Source organism: Mesoplodon bidens (genome assembly GCF_964165515.1).
Source record: "Mesoplodon bidens genome assembly, chromosome: 19".
Taxonomy (NCBI): Eukaryota; Metazoa; Chordata; class Mammalia; order Artiodactyla; family Ziphiidae; genus Mesoplodon; species Mesoplodon bidens.
Window position 1 is genome coordinate 23455372 of NC_138179.1, and position 15924 is coordinate 23471295.

The window sequence follows — 15924 nt, forward strand, 5'->3', positions numbered from 1 at the left end:
TTATTATTAATATTATTGCAGAGCCCCCAACTAACTCTTTGCTCCCCCAGAAAGAGGCTTGAAAGGGGGAGGGGAAGAGGCCAGAGCAGTTTTCTCCTGACTTGAGGAGTTGGTGGAATTTCTGGCTCCCTTTCATCTTCCCCTCCCCCCATCCCAGGTTTAAATATGGATTTCTGTCTCCTTCCGCTAGAATGTAAGCCTCTTGACATCAAAACCTCTTCCGTCTTGCTCACTGCTGCCTTTTCTATATCTTCAAGCAGGGACCCATGATCCACCAGGCAGGTTTCAAATGTCACCTCGACACAGTCCTTTTCTGAACACCCTATCTCAGATTTTAGTCTCCTCACCCCACTGTCCTGCTTAAAGGCCTCACGGTGTCACTATTGTCTGCTCTGCTCACATGTATTTGTTTGCTTCTCTTTGTTCGTTTCCCCTAGTGAGAAGGTAGGTTTCCCAAGGGTGGTCCAGAGTAGCCACTCAATACACATTTGCTGAGTGGACACAGGACTCAGTGACTCCCAGGCAGTAACCCCGCCCTCTTCTCACCTGGCAGGTGAAGGCCGAGCTGCGGAAACAGTGGGCCCGCTTTTTGCTAGCCCACCACTCGGGCTGCAGAGCCTGGGCCCTGGGGAAGAACTTCCGATTCCTAGAGAAATGTCCCAAGAAGCTCTCGGAGGGGACCGGCTCCGGCAAGCCGCAGAAGGCGCGGCCCTCGCCCCACGGTGGGCAGCTCCTGCACTTGACTGCGGAGGGCCTGGGGGTGGCGGGCGCCCTGCCCCGCCAAGGCCACGCAGCCTGGCCCCGGGGCAGCAGCGTGTCGGAGAGCAGCGAGGGGGACTTCACCCTGGTCCACACCATGGAGGAGATTCTCCAGGAGAGCGAGATCTAGGCAGGAGCCCACATCTCTGGCTCCGCACCCTGGAGACTCCTGAGATGGGCGACGGAGGAGGCGGCCAAGCTGCACGTTGCTGACCTCGCGGGTGCAAAGTCAGGCCACTTCCCGCGCACCCCGCCCACTCCGACGTGACGTCGCCCCGCCTACTTTGGACGTCTCTTCCAGGCTTGTCCTGCTCTGTACGACAGAGGCTGCGTACACTCACCGCCTCTGCGTGCCCTGTCATCCTCATCACCCCCGCAGGTGTGTTTTCCAGAATGCCACCAGCCTCCCGGGCTGGGCCCATATTCGAGTGAATGGAGCCCTAGGATACAGAGAGATGTCTGCTATGAAATAGAGGCCAGCCGCTATCCTTCCTTTACCCTTCATGGTACAAGGTGTCGATCTGAAGTCGGGTTCAGTGTGTCCAAGGACCAACTGCGAAGTGTTTTAAATGCAGAGTCTGACTCATGGCAGAGATTCTAAGAGGGTGCATCTGGGACGATGGCCGGTGATGGGAATTGTGTAACAAGCATCGCAGGTAATTCGGATGCGAGCCCACATTTTGAAAACCTGGGGCAGGATGCGCGGCAGCCAGAAGCCCCTCTGAGCTGGCGGGAGAGACCGCCGGAGTTCTGCATACAGCAGTTCAGCTGTGACACGCCTGCCCTCCTCTGACAGGGTGGACCGCACTCCGCCCCCCAGAGCCCTCTCCTTCCCTTCTCTCTTCTTCCTCTCTTGTCAAGTCTTCCCTCCCTTTCTCCATCTCAGTTCTCATCCGTGGGCAGCAGCAGTTCTGTTTGATCTGTAACGAGCCCATCCTTCCTCGGAGGGTTGGCCCCAGCACCCAGGGCCCCTCTGAAAGTTGCTCTTGGTCATTTTCTCACTTTTCTGGCTCCACCTGCCTTTCTGAGCTTGGCTTCTTCAAGCCTTACTTGCCTACCATTCTCTGCCATTTTTGGTTTGCCATTGATACCTGGATGGCTGTACCTTCTGAGAGGTTTGCCCACTGTTCTCCCGGCCCTGAGTCCCCCACTGATAAGAGTACCACTCGTATGGAATTGGATGCTGAGAGCTGGAGGGGACCCAGCTGAAATGAGAGGACTGTGGCTGATCTGGAAATACTGAGGAGGCACCGAGGGGGCTGGGGCTGTGGACCCGGTCTGCAGGTGGGGAGTATGTTGTGCCCAGACCCTGAGTGGAGGGTGCTTCTGGAGGCTGAGGAGGGCCCAGGCAATTAGGGTCAGGCTCAGTGGCTGCAACTTTAAGGCAAGAGGCTGAGGAAGGTCAAGGGAGGAATGTTCTATGGAAACAGGATGTCAGTTCTCAGGAGCGTCACTTTTACAGTGTGTAAAATGTATGTGTACGTGGGTGGCTGGAGTATGATGCTGTGGGACCAAGTCCTATATTAGGGGGAGGCGTGATATGATACTTATCAAGTAGGGGTGCCAGATTTTGCAATTAAAAATACACAATTCGGATATAAGTATACGTATAGCTGATTCACTTTGTTATACAGCAGAAACTAACACAACAATGTAAAGCAATTATACTCCAATAAAGATGTTAAAAAAATCCACAATTCTCAGTTAAATTTGAATTTCGGATAAATGAATATTATTATTGTCTAAGTATATCCCACGGGATATACTTTACGTGAAATCCAAATCCACTGCACATCCTGTATTTCATCCTGGAGTTGTCCTGGCAACTCCATTGTCAAGGATACTTTGCAGCAGGACAGAGACCAGGGTGAGGCAAGCAGACCTCAGTTCAGGTGCAAAATTTAAGAGAGTACTAAAAAACCCCCAGTCGTCAAGATAAGTAATATTTTAATGCAATATTTTAAAAAATCAAATCTGCAAGCTACAGCCCACGGGCCATTTATAAAAATGACATTTTAGGCTTCCCTGGTGGTGCAGTGGTTGAGAGTCCGCCTGCCGCTGCAGGGGACACGGGTTCATGCCCCGGTCCGGGAAGATCCCACATGCCGCGGAGCAGCTGGACCCGTGAGTCATGGCCGCTGAGCCTGCGCGTCCGGAGCCTGTGCTCCGCAACGGGAGAGGCCGCAACAGTGAGAGGCCTGCGTACCGCAAAATTGGAACCAAGGCTGGGATGAGGGTGAAGCAAGTGAGGCCATGAGATGCAAATAAAGGGTCTGGTCCTGACTGTATAAAATTTTGATATTTTGCTCATCATGGACGTTTTAACATTAATTTTTATTTTTAAATGATTGCATGAAAATATTATTTATCTTGATTACTGAGCTTTTTGTCGCTTACCTTAAATTTCGCACCTGAGGCCGGTGCCCTCCCCCCAGTCCTGGCTCTGCTCTGCAACAGGGGAAACTGAAGCAATGACATTAGGCAAGTACATAACAAAGCAAAGGTTTGTTTTTTGGTGTCCAGATTGTCCACAATTCAATCATTAAAATATATGTCCTACTTTTTCCTTTCTGCAAAAATCTCTGCTGTTTCTCATCAACCCATTAGCACCTAGAAAGCTGGGCCGTGTCGTATTCCCAGCTAGTATCCAGCATAGCCAGTTCAGAGCAGGTTCAGAACACATTCATCAAAGGAGACAAGACAGAAGCGTCTTGGGAGCATCAGATGCTGTCGAGGGTCAGTTATCCAGGACCCGGCCACTGATAGAAGGAACTTTCTTTTTAAGCACTTGTAAATATGGCCTCCCCGCTTACTCCACAAATGCGGTGGCACACACACACACACTGCTGCTTGCTCTTGTTCTGCTAATGATTAACATAAGTTTATTTAATTTGATTTGTATTTTGTTGATTCTTTTACATTGGTTTCACACCGGAGCTGAAGGTCTCTGCCCCTGGAGAATCTGGTGCACTGTTCCTGGCCAGAAGTGGGAAATAGAGCTGCAGTGTTAAGCCTGGGAACCTGGGTGGTCCATTGTCTCAGGGACCAAGAAGAGTGGGCAGAGGGGTCGGAGAGAGAAGCAGAGGTCAGAGGTCAAAAGGGTGGAAGGCAAGTGTCTGCCTTCTTCTAGACCACTCCCTAGATCATTCACTTTGCTGTTGCCTTAAAGATGCAGCCTAGTGGGTCTCAATCCTGGCTTTGCAATCACCTGGGACACTTTCTAGAAACATCGATGGCTGGTGAGGCCAGAAACCACACCAGCAGCCCAGCACACAGCTTGGACACGTCAGAAGCACTGTAGCCTTGGCTGTGGTGGAAATGTGACTGGTGGCAGCAATGGTACCTGGCACTGAGGGACCTATTGATGAATCTGTCTGGGGTGCCTCCTGGGGATGCTAAGAAATGCCCAAGAGCCACTGCACAAGAGGCTGGGACCCTGTGAGAGCAGTTTGGGTTATTCTTGACGAGTTTGTTTCTGCCCTTGAGTTTCCATGTACATGAGGAAGCAGAAGTTCAGAGATGTGAAGTGACCTCCACAAAGTCTCTATAGTGGACATCTATTTTTACAATCCACCCCTCTTATACTAACAGCACCAAAATTTCCCTTTTGGAAATCACACATCTCCCACTCTCAGTCCTTGAAGTTTGAGTCATTCCAACTCCATCCTCAGCCCCAAGGATGGGCATGAAAATCTGCTTGGCCAGCCTGAGCATGACATCCTCCTGGCACCAGATATTGGGTCAGGGATGGACATAGAACCAATCAGAGCCAGTGAGAGACAGTCCTGGGACTCCTGACAAAAAAAGCATTTTTTCTTTCTTGCTGAACTTGGAACCACAAAGAAGTAAGCCTGGATCTGCTGGTAGCCCTCTTGGGGGAAAAGCCTGGCTGGGAATGGAGACTCCACAGCAGCAAGCAGAACCAGGAGATGGAGAAAGAGCTCTGAGACCTTGCTGGAGCCCCTGGATTAAGCCTGACCTTAAAGTTGGTGCTACTCCTGGAATTTCAGTTACATGAGTCAATAATATTTGTGCCACAGCAACTGGTGTTGGGTCTTCCGTTCCTTGCATCTGGAAGAGTCTTGATGACATAGCTCATTACCACCCCTACCTCCTTCTCTTCTCTTCAGTCAAGTTGGACTTTACACTGCCTCTGAGTTCTCTTAGCATCTTCCCCACAGGGTGCCCTAGAGCTGTACAGGATCCCAGCCCAAGTGGCCCTGCCACCCCAAGCTAACAGAGGATGTGCTAATTAGGTTATGACTCTTGGGTCCTCCATGGCCAACAGAAGGTCCAGTGGCTCCTTTATGTCTCTTACTGAACCACAAACCAACATGGTTATTATGCAGTGTCTATCCTTTTAGACTCGAGTGACAAGGATACCTTGACCTCAGAGAGAAGTGAAAAGCTCCCAACTTCACACCCCAGTCAACCAGATTCAGTCATGGAGGGGCAGTGTGTGTGGAAAGAGCACTGGAGTGAGGCATTGAGCCCTTTGGTTCTATCCCTAGACCACCCTGGGTCTTTCGTCTCCCTCCGACCTGGCTCCTGGGTGGCCCGCTATGTCTGATACTGGAGGGGTATCTTGGGCAGGTTATTACTGTCCTCCCCCCAGAACCACTGGACCAGATGCTGTGTAGTCCCCTCTCACTTCCAGCTCCGATGCTGTGCAATCCCAGAATTCTCTGTCATGTCCAGGTGAAAACTATTGAGGCAGCCTGGTGTAATCAAAGGGACTCCTGTTTGAGTACCAAATCCTACTCTTACTTCATGGCCTTGGTGTCCTCATCTATACTGTGGGGATAATAACACCTCCATCAGTGAAATAATGCCGAGCATCCAGCAGGATGCCTGGCTCATAGGAAACGCTCCATCCTTGAGTGTTATGATGACTCTCCAGTTCACCCTCCACAAAGAGCAGCACTTTCTGGCGGCGGTGATTGTGCCATTGCTGTTGCTAAAGCTGGGGTGATCCCCCCCATGCCAGCAGATGGAGATGCCCCAGCCTCAGAGGGTTGCACACAGGTTGCTCAAGTGTCCAGGACATCTGCATGTCCTGCCTTTTTCTAACCTCATCTTGGAACTTAGGCCTGGAGAATAAATGAACTTTCAAAACAATGAACACAATGCTCTTGAGAACCCGCCAGTGGAGCTCTGAGGTGTCCCAGGCCCTAGAGCTCTGATAAGGCAGTGTGGGCCAGTGGGCAGTGCTGGCCTGGCCTCTGCTCGTTAGCTGACCCTGGGCGAGCTGCTTGCTGTCTCTGCGTCTCCTTTTCCTTGTCCCTAAAAATAGGGGCCTCAGGGCCATCTGTCTTCACCTCGCAGCGCATCAAAACTGACCTTGTCATTATCTCCTGAAACCAGCGTCTCTCCCAGGTGTTTCCCATCTCGGTGGATGACGTCACCACTCACCCGGCACCCAAGCCACAAACCTGGCTGCCATCCTTGCTCCTCCCTCCTCCCCTGTACCAGTCAGGTGGATTCTACCTTCTAAGTATCTCCCGAGCAGGTCCCATTCTCTTCATCCCACTGCTGTTCCCCTGGCCCAGACCACCTGGGCGACTGTAAGAGTGTGATCTCCAGGCCTCGGTCTTGCCCCTCTGATTTATTTCTACTCTGCCAGAGGGTCCTCTGACAAACATAAATCCTTCCTACTTGAAACCCCACACGGTACCCACCACCCTCACCTCCCTGGGGCTGCAGGGAAGGCCTTGCATGCTCTGGCCCCTGTCTGCTTTGGAGGCTTATCTCACAATCCGCTCTCCCTCCTCTCTGCTCTCTGGCTACGCTGGCCTTCTCAGGGTCCTAGAACTCGAAATGCTCATTCCTGCCTCAGGGTCTCTGAGACACACTGCTTTCCCACCACCACCCTTCCCCCACGACAGTCCGCTGGGTCTTAATGGAAATGCCTCTTCATTAGGAACACCTGCCACATCTCTAGGCTAGTCGGCCCCTCCCATTGTGCCTTCCCACAGTGCTTTGCGTGTCTCCGCGGTAACCTCATCACCTCAGCCGACTCCTTCAAGGTCTGTGGTCACCTCTGCGCCCTGAGTTGCACGAGAACAGGCCTGTGCTGTCTCTCTCCTTCAGCACCACAGTCCCCGCACCCTGGCCTACGACTGCGACACATCCTTGTCTTTGAGGCTGAGCCGACAGAAATAATTTCTTCTTCCAGTTCGAGAATGACCAGTCAGCTGTGTGCCCGGCTCCTCTTGCATTTATTGGAACCTGCTTACCCAACAATCCACAAAGGAGCTTACAGGTAGGGGGTGGGGATATTTAGGGCTCCTGTGACCTAAGCCTGGGATTACTGCGGAAGCCTGGGCTGGCGGGCAGGTGGAGGGGAGGCAGGCAGGTATAGTGGGCGGGACTTGGTGAATTGCTAAAGACGCTTCCGTTTGGCAGGAAGCTCTGCTGCGGGGTTAATGTGCTGCGGGGTTAATGTGCTGCGGGTTGGAGGCTCTCCCGCCCCGGGGGGCGCGTGTGCACATGCGTGTTTATGTTGGGGCGGGGGACGGGGAGGAGACCTGAGCAGTTGACGTCAGGGTTTCTTTTCCTTAAACTTCTCCTTCACTTTTTGCGGCTCAAATTGGATCAGTCGCAGAATTTCCGTATTGGCTAGGGTTCCCTCGATGAACTCTTTCTCTGTAAGTTTATCTGTGCACAGGGGGGGGGGGAGAAATTACTACAGTCAGGATAGGCTGCGATGAAGCTGACGTCGGCCAGCATACCCCGTACGGATGGATCTATTATGAAAATACTGAGTCTCAGTGCCCCTGAGGGTAACCCCACCCCTGACTCCACCCTAGGACCCCTGGACCTCCCCAGAAACCAGCAACAAGAGGGTTAAGTTCAGGCACTGCTGGGCCTCCAGGAAGTGTGCTGTGTCTCTTCTGATTGGCTGGTGATCCTTTCCTAGGCTCTCTGCATCCCTGATCGACCTTCCCATTTAGGACAAGAGAGATCCTTGTCCCCAACTATTGAATTCAGTTCTGTCCAGTGAAATGCACTCACTAAACCCTTCCTCTGTGCCAGAGTCACTGTGTTTGGGGCTGAGGTCATTGCAGGGGCCAGAGGGCAGGGTGTGGCATGGAAAGGAGTGAGATAATGTCCCCTGGCCCAGGAAACTGCTTGTCTGATGGGGAGACAGTCACCTGTAGAACTGACCCTAAAATGAGGCAGCTGTTCCTTCCTGCTCATGGCTATGCTCATAGTCCTGCACGTAGTAGGTGCTCAATAAAGCTTGGCTGAGCTGATTTGGGTTTCGCCATTGGCTTATGTTCCAGGCCTTTTCGGCAACCTTAATCCTTCCTGGATTAGGATCCAGGCTGTTTCCCTGTGCAGGTCAGGATGGTGAAATTTGGGTTTTAAAGTCCCAGCCACCGACTTCCCTGGTGGTGTAGTGGTTAAGAATCTGCCTGCCAATGCAGGGGACATGGGTTTGAGCCCTGGTCCGGGAAGATCCCACATGCCGTGGAGCAACTAAGCCCGTGCGCCACAACTACTGAGTCTGTGCCCGGGAGCCACAACTACTGAAGCCCTCGCACCTAGAGCCCGTGCTCTGCAACAAAGAGAAGCCACTGCCATGAGAGGCCCGGGCACCGCAATGAAGAGTAGCCCCCGCTCGCCACAACTAGAGAAAGCCCGCGCACACCAACAAAGAACCAATGCGGCCAAAAATAAATAAATAAATTAAAAAAAAAAAAAAAAGAAGTCCCAGCTGCCCTATCAGCCTCACACATAGCTTGAAACTCCTCCCAGGAGTGAGGCGTTGCCTCCAGACGGGCCATGTGAAAACACAAATCACGTGGTAGGAGTACTGTCTCAGCCTCTCTATACCACTGCCCCCTGTGACATTCACCTGGGTCATTTCAGTTTAGCACATAGCAGAACAAGGGACTCAGCAGGTGAAAGAGCCAGTGGGGTAAGGTGCCACCAGGCGGCATCTTAAGCAGCCAAGAGAAGGTGCTCAAAGGGGAGGTGGCATCTGAGTGAGGCAAGGGAGGTGCCTACCCTCCAAAATTTAAGGAGGCTCTCACTTTTAGGGTCCTGCGAGCACAGGGCTGGCACCTGAGAATGGGTGCCTCCTTAAATTTTGTGCCAGGGTACCTCACTTGCCTCGCCCTAGTTCTGGCCCTAACGTCAAAGATCTGGTTGCTGATCTGCCTTCTTCCTAGACTGCAGATTAGCAGGTCCTTATTTAACAGCCTGCTCAGGCCTGTGCCCGGGAACCTTGGTAAGAGACTGCCCCAGAGATCACAAAAGGGGCCAATACCGGTTCCTCAGATGTGTTTGGACCACGCAGTGTTTCATCAATTGAGGCACTTTGGATTTTAAAAATCTCGATTGCTGGCCTCTCTTTTTAACAAATCAGATGGTGGGGCCCCAGTGGCTCTGTATTCCAGTGTGGCAACAATTGACCAGAGGCTGTAAGACCAGACAGACCCTCAGGCCCCACACTGTTTGCCAGTCCCTATCTATCACTTAGTAGGGCCTCTGTCCACTTCTGTCTCATTCATCATCACGGCCCCTGTGGTCATTCAAGTTTGCAGCCCCCATCTGACACCAGCCCCTCTCCTGTGTCCTTCCCGAGTTGGACATGGGCCTCATGCACCAGCAGCCCTCGCTGCCCAGTTGTGGAATCCATCTGTGCTTACAATGCAAGGCCGTGCTCCCCACAGGCTGCTCCCAGCCAGACTGAACAGGGCAGGGAGCCAAGACAGGCCAGCTCCTGGAAGAAGGGGGCTTGAGGACACCCCCTCAGCTTTGCCAAGACTGTCCTAGCCCAGCACTGCAGTCTAAGACTTTTCTTACCCAACCCGCTTTCCTTGCCTCTGCGCATAAATGTTTCATCTGCTTTGCAGTCTGATGGCTTATCCCTGCCTCTTCCAGACCCCTCCCCATTTTCCCTCATATGCCTTCCCCCCATCAATCTCTTGAAATCTAATCCCATCTGGCCATGCTTCTCAAGAGACCCAAACTAACTTCCTAAAGGAAAAACCATGTAAACTGAGATCCCACTTATTGGGACTCCATGCTTTCAGATTATTCTGAAGTGAGGTTTACGCTGTCCCAACCGTGCAGAAGGCATTTTTATAAACAAGTAAACCAAAGTGTCTAAAAAAAACAGGCACTCCATTGAAAAAGAAAGTGGTTTGCTTGCAAAGCCTCTAAACTTGCCGTTTGCATACAAACTGCTAATGGGCTGTTGCCTTGACTTTTTACTATTCCTTCAATGTGGGTTAACTCTGTCATAACAAAAGATGTTTTTTTCTTCCAAAGCACACCATCATTTAGAGCCTTCCTCCTCCCCCCAGAGATCTCAGGCAGGGATGGAGTTTTATGAGCGGTGGGACGTGGTTCCATTTCCCATCAGCTCCAGAGGGGTCCCACAACTGCCCACTGACCATTCTGCTCACTCCCCACAAAAGCCCTTCCGACAGCCCCGCAGCAGGAGGAGGGGTCCTCGGTCCTGCGTGGGCACTGGACTCGGAAGGGTCGATCTTGTTGGGATCTCTAGGACACAGCCCATGACTGTGAATTCAAAGCCTAGGAAGGAGAAGTAATTCACCATCATCCGTCTTGCCAAAGAACCCCCAGATCTTCTCAGCTCGCTTCTCCGGGGTGTTCTCATCTTCCGGAAGATGCTTCACGTCCTCAGGACTGATCATCTTGAAAATAGCCTGCACCGAATCAAGAGGGAGAACCCATGAGAGGGAGTAATTCTGGGGGAACCCATGTCGCTTACCAGGATGCACCACAGCAGAGGTTAAAATGCAGATGCTCAGGCCCCAGCCCTCCCTACTGAATCCAAGTTCCTGGGGATGGGGAAGGGGCATCTGTACTTCTGAGGTCCCCAGAAGGGACAGGGAATGTGGGGGAGGGGTGAAGATGGCTTTCCCTTCTTATTTTGTCCCTTTCTGCACTGTTTGAATTTCCTGCTCCTATAGACATATTACTTTCATCTTATTAAAAAAATGAAGATAAGAATCAAAAACTTACTGATGATAATCCCATAGCAATCCCAAGGCTGCAGTTTGGGAACTGGTAGTACCTTTAACCCCACTCCCCAGAAGTTTTAGAATATCAAACGGCTTCTTCTGGGTCCAGGTGGTACCTTGGTTGTAAGGGCTAATGTTTGTTAAGTGATCAACGTGTGCCACTTTTCTAAGCGCTTTTACCTGTAAACTCATGACAAGTTTATGAGGTGGGGGTTATTGGCCCCATTTCACAGAGGAAGAAACTGAGTCAACTAACTTGTTAGAAGTCACCCAGCCAGAAGCAGAAGAGTGGAGATTCTAACCCAGGCGAGTTTGGTTCTAGAACCTCTGTACTTGCATCGCCTGCTATTCTGGAATGTCTTAGAGAGCATTCTAGGGGCTGGGGAAGGTCTCGGGAAGCCCCTCATTTACCCTCCTGCTCAGGGAGGGATCCAGAGAGAGATTTAGCCTAAAGCTCAAGGATCCGTCTCACCTCCCTCTAGTCTCATTAATAAAGGAGTTGGATGGACAATATCCAGCAAAGAAGGAAGTGCCTCCCGACCTGCGATCAGGGAAAGGGACAAGGTGGTCTCGATGTGCCCTTTCAGCTCCAGGTTACTAGGATTCCACCAGGCCTTGGAGACATCGGGGAGCCAGCCAGGCAGGGGCAGTAATGCCTGTGAAATTAACCTGGAGGGAAGATCAGCAGCTTTAGAAGCCCCCTTTCAGCTCCCTGTGCTGTAACAGGAGAAGCAAGGAAACCAAACCCAGCAGCTGGGGCAGCAGCCTTGCTGACAGCGCTCAGAGCCCAAAGGTTCCTGGCGCTGAAGTGCAGCAGCTCCCTTAACTCCTCCGTCTGTTCTGAGCCAGGGAACCATGTGCACGCTGGACGGCTAAAGGCTGGGAGTGACTGGCTGCCGGCCAACCCCGCTTCTAACGCCAAGGACGGACTGTCAGGGCCTTGGTGAATGGACCGAGAACGAACAATTGCATCCTCACCCTGGGCGCTGGGAGATTATATGGTCTTCTCGAGGCCATGCAGTTTGGTGGTGAAGTATTTGGGACTAGAATCCCTAACTTCTGACTCCCAGGCCAGTGACCTTGAACCTGGTGAATAGTAGAGGCCCGGCATCATCTTTTTTTTTTTTTTTTTGCGGTATGTGGGCCTCTCACTGTTGTGGCCTCTCCCGTTGCGGAGCACAGGCTCCGGACGCGCAGGGTCAGCGGCCATGGCTCACGGGCCCAGCCGCTCTGCGGCATGTGGGATCCTCCCGGACCGGGGCACGAACCCGTGTCCCCTGCATCAGCAGGCGGACTCTCAACCACTGCGCCACCAGGGAAGCCCTCGGCATCATCTTGCATAGCCTCAGCTGTGGATGCTCCCCTCCTTCTCTCCTCCCCCAGCTCCTCCTTTCCCTGAAGGAGCACCAACTTGTAGGCCTCTGCTGGGCCTGGCATCCTTTAGGTGGTTCTGAGGGAGTGGTCCCCATCCCAGGCCACCTGCCAATCCAGGGGAGCTTGCTCTACAGGCCGTGCCCAGAGGCCAGCGAGGTTCCCGCACACACCTGCCCCTAATGGGAGGCCCAAGCCGAGTCCACTAACCACAAGCTGCATGCTTAGCTATTTTATTTATGGTTTCTCCTAATAAGGGTGGAAGAACTGTGCAAATGAAAGCAGGATTGCAAATGCATCAAAAAATATGGGGCTTCCCTGGTGGCGCAGTGGTTGAGAATCTGCCTGCCAACGCAGGGGACACGGGTTCGAGCCCTGGTCTGGGAAGATCCCACATGCCGTGGAGCAACTAGCCCCGTGAGCCACAAATACTGAGCCTGCGCGCCTGGAGCCTGTGCTCCGCAATGAGAGGCCGCGATAGTGAGAGGCCCGCGCACCGCGATGAGGAGTGGCCCCCACTTGCCGCAACTAGAGAAAGCCCTCACACAGAAACGAAGACCCAACACAGCCATAAATAAATGAATAAATAAATTAATTAATTAATTAAAAAAAAAATATGAAAAATATTCTCTCTTAACAGGAATGGAATTAGAGAAATAAAGCTAATGGCATGGAGTAGTGGGGCAAAAAAGATCCTGTAAAACGATACTAAATGAAGGGAAATAGAAATGATATAATAGGAAAAAATAGAAGCATCTTCATTGTCCAAAAATATAGGGATGGCTAACTAATTTTATGGCATGTCCATAAGATGGAATTCTAAGCAGCTATTAAAAACAGTTTGATATTGAAAACATTCATAATAAAATAGTGGCTGAAAAAAGTATACTAAAAACTGTATGTGAATATGTCATAGTTTTAAAATTATTTTTAAATCTACAGATAGAAGACTGGAAAGGTATATGCCCATATGCTGACAGTAGTTTTCTCTCTATAATGAAAGGCAATTTTCATTTTCTTTTGTGTAGGTTTCTAGATTGCATGGATTACTTATATATTAAATGAAACTATTTTTCAGACATCTAAAAATCTTATTGGATGATCTTATCCTGGGCCAATGTATTTGAAACATGTGTCTTTAAAATGACTTGTGAGGGACTTCCTTGGCGGTCCAGTGATTAGGACTCGGAGCTTCCACTGCCATGGCCCTGGGTTCAATCCCTGGTTGGGGAACTAAGATCCCACAAGCCGTGTGGATATATATATATATATAAAAATATATAAATATATATATATATTTATATATTTATATATATTTATATATATATATATATAATGACTTGTGAAAGAATCTGAGTACGTCCTATGGAAGGTTTTGAAGGACTTTTTTTTTTTTTTTTTTTTTTTTTTTTGCGGTACGCGGGCCTCTCACCGTTGTGGCCTCTCCCGTTGCGGAGCACAGGCTCCGGATGCGCAGGCTCAGCGGCCATGGCTCACGGGCCCAGCCGCTCCGCGGCATATGGGATCCTCCCAGACAGGGGCACGAACCCGTATCCCCTGCATTGGCAGGCGGACTCTCAACCACTGCGCCACCAGGGAGGCCCCTTGAAGGACATTTTAATGAAGGAAGGAAGGAAGGTGGGAGGGAAAGAGGGAAACAATATAGGTAAATAATAGGAAATACCGAGATTCTTCTTCTTCAGGAGGAAAATGAAGCTGCGGGAACACACCCAGCCCTCTATTAATATTGGTCTATTGGAGACCCCTCCTGACCACGGTGTCAGAGCCACTGACTCACAAAGCGCGGGTCCCCACTCCCCCCTCCAGCCCCGCCCCCAGCCAGGCCCCCTGTGCAGAAGCAGCAGCAGGGAGGGGGCCCTGATCCCGGGTGACCCCCGTCCAGCTCAGCCGGGAGCGCAGAGGCTGACACTGACCGAGACGATCTCCAGCACTTCGTTCTTGCTGATGCTCCCGTTGCCGTCCACATCGTAGAGGGAGAAGGCCCACTCCAGCTTCTGGTTGGTCTTGCACACGCTGGTCATGTGCAGGGCGATGACATACTCCTTGAAGTCCAAGGTGCCATCGCTGTTGGCGTCAAAGCTGCGGAACACGTGCTGGGCGTAGGCCTTGGGGTCGGCCTCAGGGAAGAACTTGGAGTAGATGGTCTGGAACTCCTGTCGGGTGATGCGGCCGCTGGGACACTCCTTCAGGAAGGTCCTGTACCAGGTACTCAGCTCCTCCTCTGTGAACCTGGTGTTCAGCTGCAGCTCCTCCAGGATCTCCTTGGACAGGGCTCCACTTTTGCTGTTCCCCATGGGTGAGGAGGTGTGGGCCCAGCCGGTCAGTCACCGCTGGGTGGGTGGGCGTGTGGGAGCAATGAGGTCTCCTGGCTGCCTGGCTGGGCGCTGCTGGAAGCGGTTGCACCCTGAGATGCTGGTGGATTAGGAGGATTTGTGGCTGGCTCACCCCAGTACTTGGAGGAAGGAGGGGCCTGGAGCTTGAGTGGGGAGACGAGCTCCCAGAAGCCCCCTGAGATTAAAATAAAGAGCTGACAGCAGGGGGTCAGTCCACCTTGGCCTCCTGGGGGGATAGGACAGGTGATCGGAATCTTCAGAGCCGAAGCCTTGAGCCGAGGCCTTTCCCACTGCCCCTCATCCATCCCTGCCCCAACTTACCCCACCAGCTCTAGCTCTCTAAGAGCAACGATGTTCCCTGCCTGCCTTCTGCCCTAAGTCTGAGGGTCTCAGCGACAGGCATGGCCCTGTAATGCAGGGGTCAGGAGCCAGGCTCTGGAACCAGCCCAGGTTCAAAGCTCAGCTTTGCAATTTACTAGCTGTGTGACCCCAGGTGCGCTTCTTAACCTCTCTCTGCCTAGAATTCTCTTCTAATCTTTCACCTCCTTCACGGCTTTCCTGAAATGTCGCCTTCTCAGCCAGGCCTATAGTCACCATTCTGTTAACAAGAGCACCTCCAACTGTCAGCACGCCCCAGACTGTTTATCCTGCTTGATTGCTGCTCTTCCTTGATTGCATGTACACCTTCTGACTTACTGCTTATTTATTCTGCCGGCTGCCTGGCATCGCACCAGAATGAAAGCGCCATGAAGGCGGGGATTCTATCTGTTTCGTTGCCCACTGCATCTCCATTGCCAGAAGGGTATCTGGCGGGTTTGGGCCCTCAGTGACTATTCTTTGAGTGAACTGGCATAATAAGAGCGTCTCTCCCACTGTTATTGTGAGGCTGAAACGAGTTAATACGTGCAGTGCATTTAGAATAGAGCCTGGCACGTAGTAAGAGCTGAACACATGTTAGTTTTTGCCATTATTCTTCTACGACAGGGATCAAAAACTAAACTGCCTACAGGGGCCAGCAAGTGGAGTGTGTGAGTGAAGCTGGGGCGTCAGGGAGGCAATAGGAGTGGTGAGGCCCATGCCTACATGGCAGGGGCTGCCAGTGTTCGAGTCCATTTGGATGTGGTCAGATGGGATTATGGCCTGGCGTTACTAGATTTTTTGGTAAGCCAAAAGAAATCCAGAAATCAGATTTTCAGTTGTAATTTCCAAACTTTAAGAGTGATTTCCAAGTTTTCAGAAACACAGGGTGGGATAAATATAACTTATCTGTGGCTCAGTTTCAGCTGCAGGTCATCAGTTTGCAACCAAGCCTGGTGCCAGGAGCTGGCAGACAGCAGTACATGCTTGTTGAGTGAGTGAATGGACAAGTAGGGCTCAGGGAGCTCCACCAGGGGAGGCTTCCACCCCTGCGGTCAGCTCAGTCACCAGAACAAGCCACA

The 15924-nt window shown here is 51.7% G+C and overlaps 2 protein-coding genes across 2 annotated transcripts in view; one reads left to right on the forward strand and one right to left on the reverse strand.

Annotated features, from left to right (window-relative positions):
- The window catches only part of GLP2R (glucagon like peptide 2 receptor), a gene marked incomplete at its 5' end in the record, with an annotated part of 47765 nt that extends 45415 nt beyond the window's left edge, over positions 1-2350 (forward strand). The window contains one exon of the mRNA XM_081219269.1: positions 554-2350. Coding sequence (XP_081075395.1) covers positions 554-889 — 336 coding nt within the window. The 3' untranslated portion in view covers positions 890-2350. The remainder of the gene's footprint in view (positions 1-553) is intronic.
- A 4903-nt stretch (positions 2351-7253) lies between these two features.
- RCVRN (recoverin) lies at positions 7254-14704 on the reverse strand. Its single transcript, XM_081219281.1, has 3 exons — positions 14066-14704; positions 10331-10442; positions 7254-7416 (listed from the first exon to the last, which is right to left on the reverse strand). The coding sequence occupies exons 1-3, from the start codon at positions 14444-14446 to the stop codon at positions 7301-7303; spliced, it is 609 nt and encodes a 202-aa protein (XP_081075407.1). The 5' UTR covers positions 14447-14704; the 3' UTR covers positions 7254-7300.
- Between the last annotated feature and the right edge of the window lie 1220 nt (positions 14705-15924).

What these genes read in the sequence shown, in the direction of transcription:
- RCVRN (XM_081219281.1), bottom strand. Translation starts at nt 14,446, where the DNA reads ATGGGGAACAGCAAAAGTGGAGCCCTGTCCAAGGAGATCCTGGAGGAG. An exon ending in AAGTGCTGGAGATCGTCTCG is followed by an intron (nt 10,443 to 14,065) that starts GTCAGTGTCAGC and finishes GATTCGGTGCAG; the next exon opens with GCTATTTTCAAGATGATCAG. An exon ending in CTTTGGCAAGACGGATGATG is followed by an intron (nt 7,417 to 10,330) that starts GTGAATTACTTC and finishes CCCTGTGCACAG; the next exon opens with ATAAACTTACAGAGAAAGAG.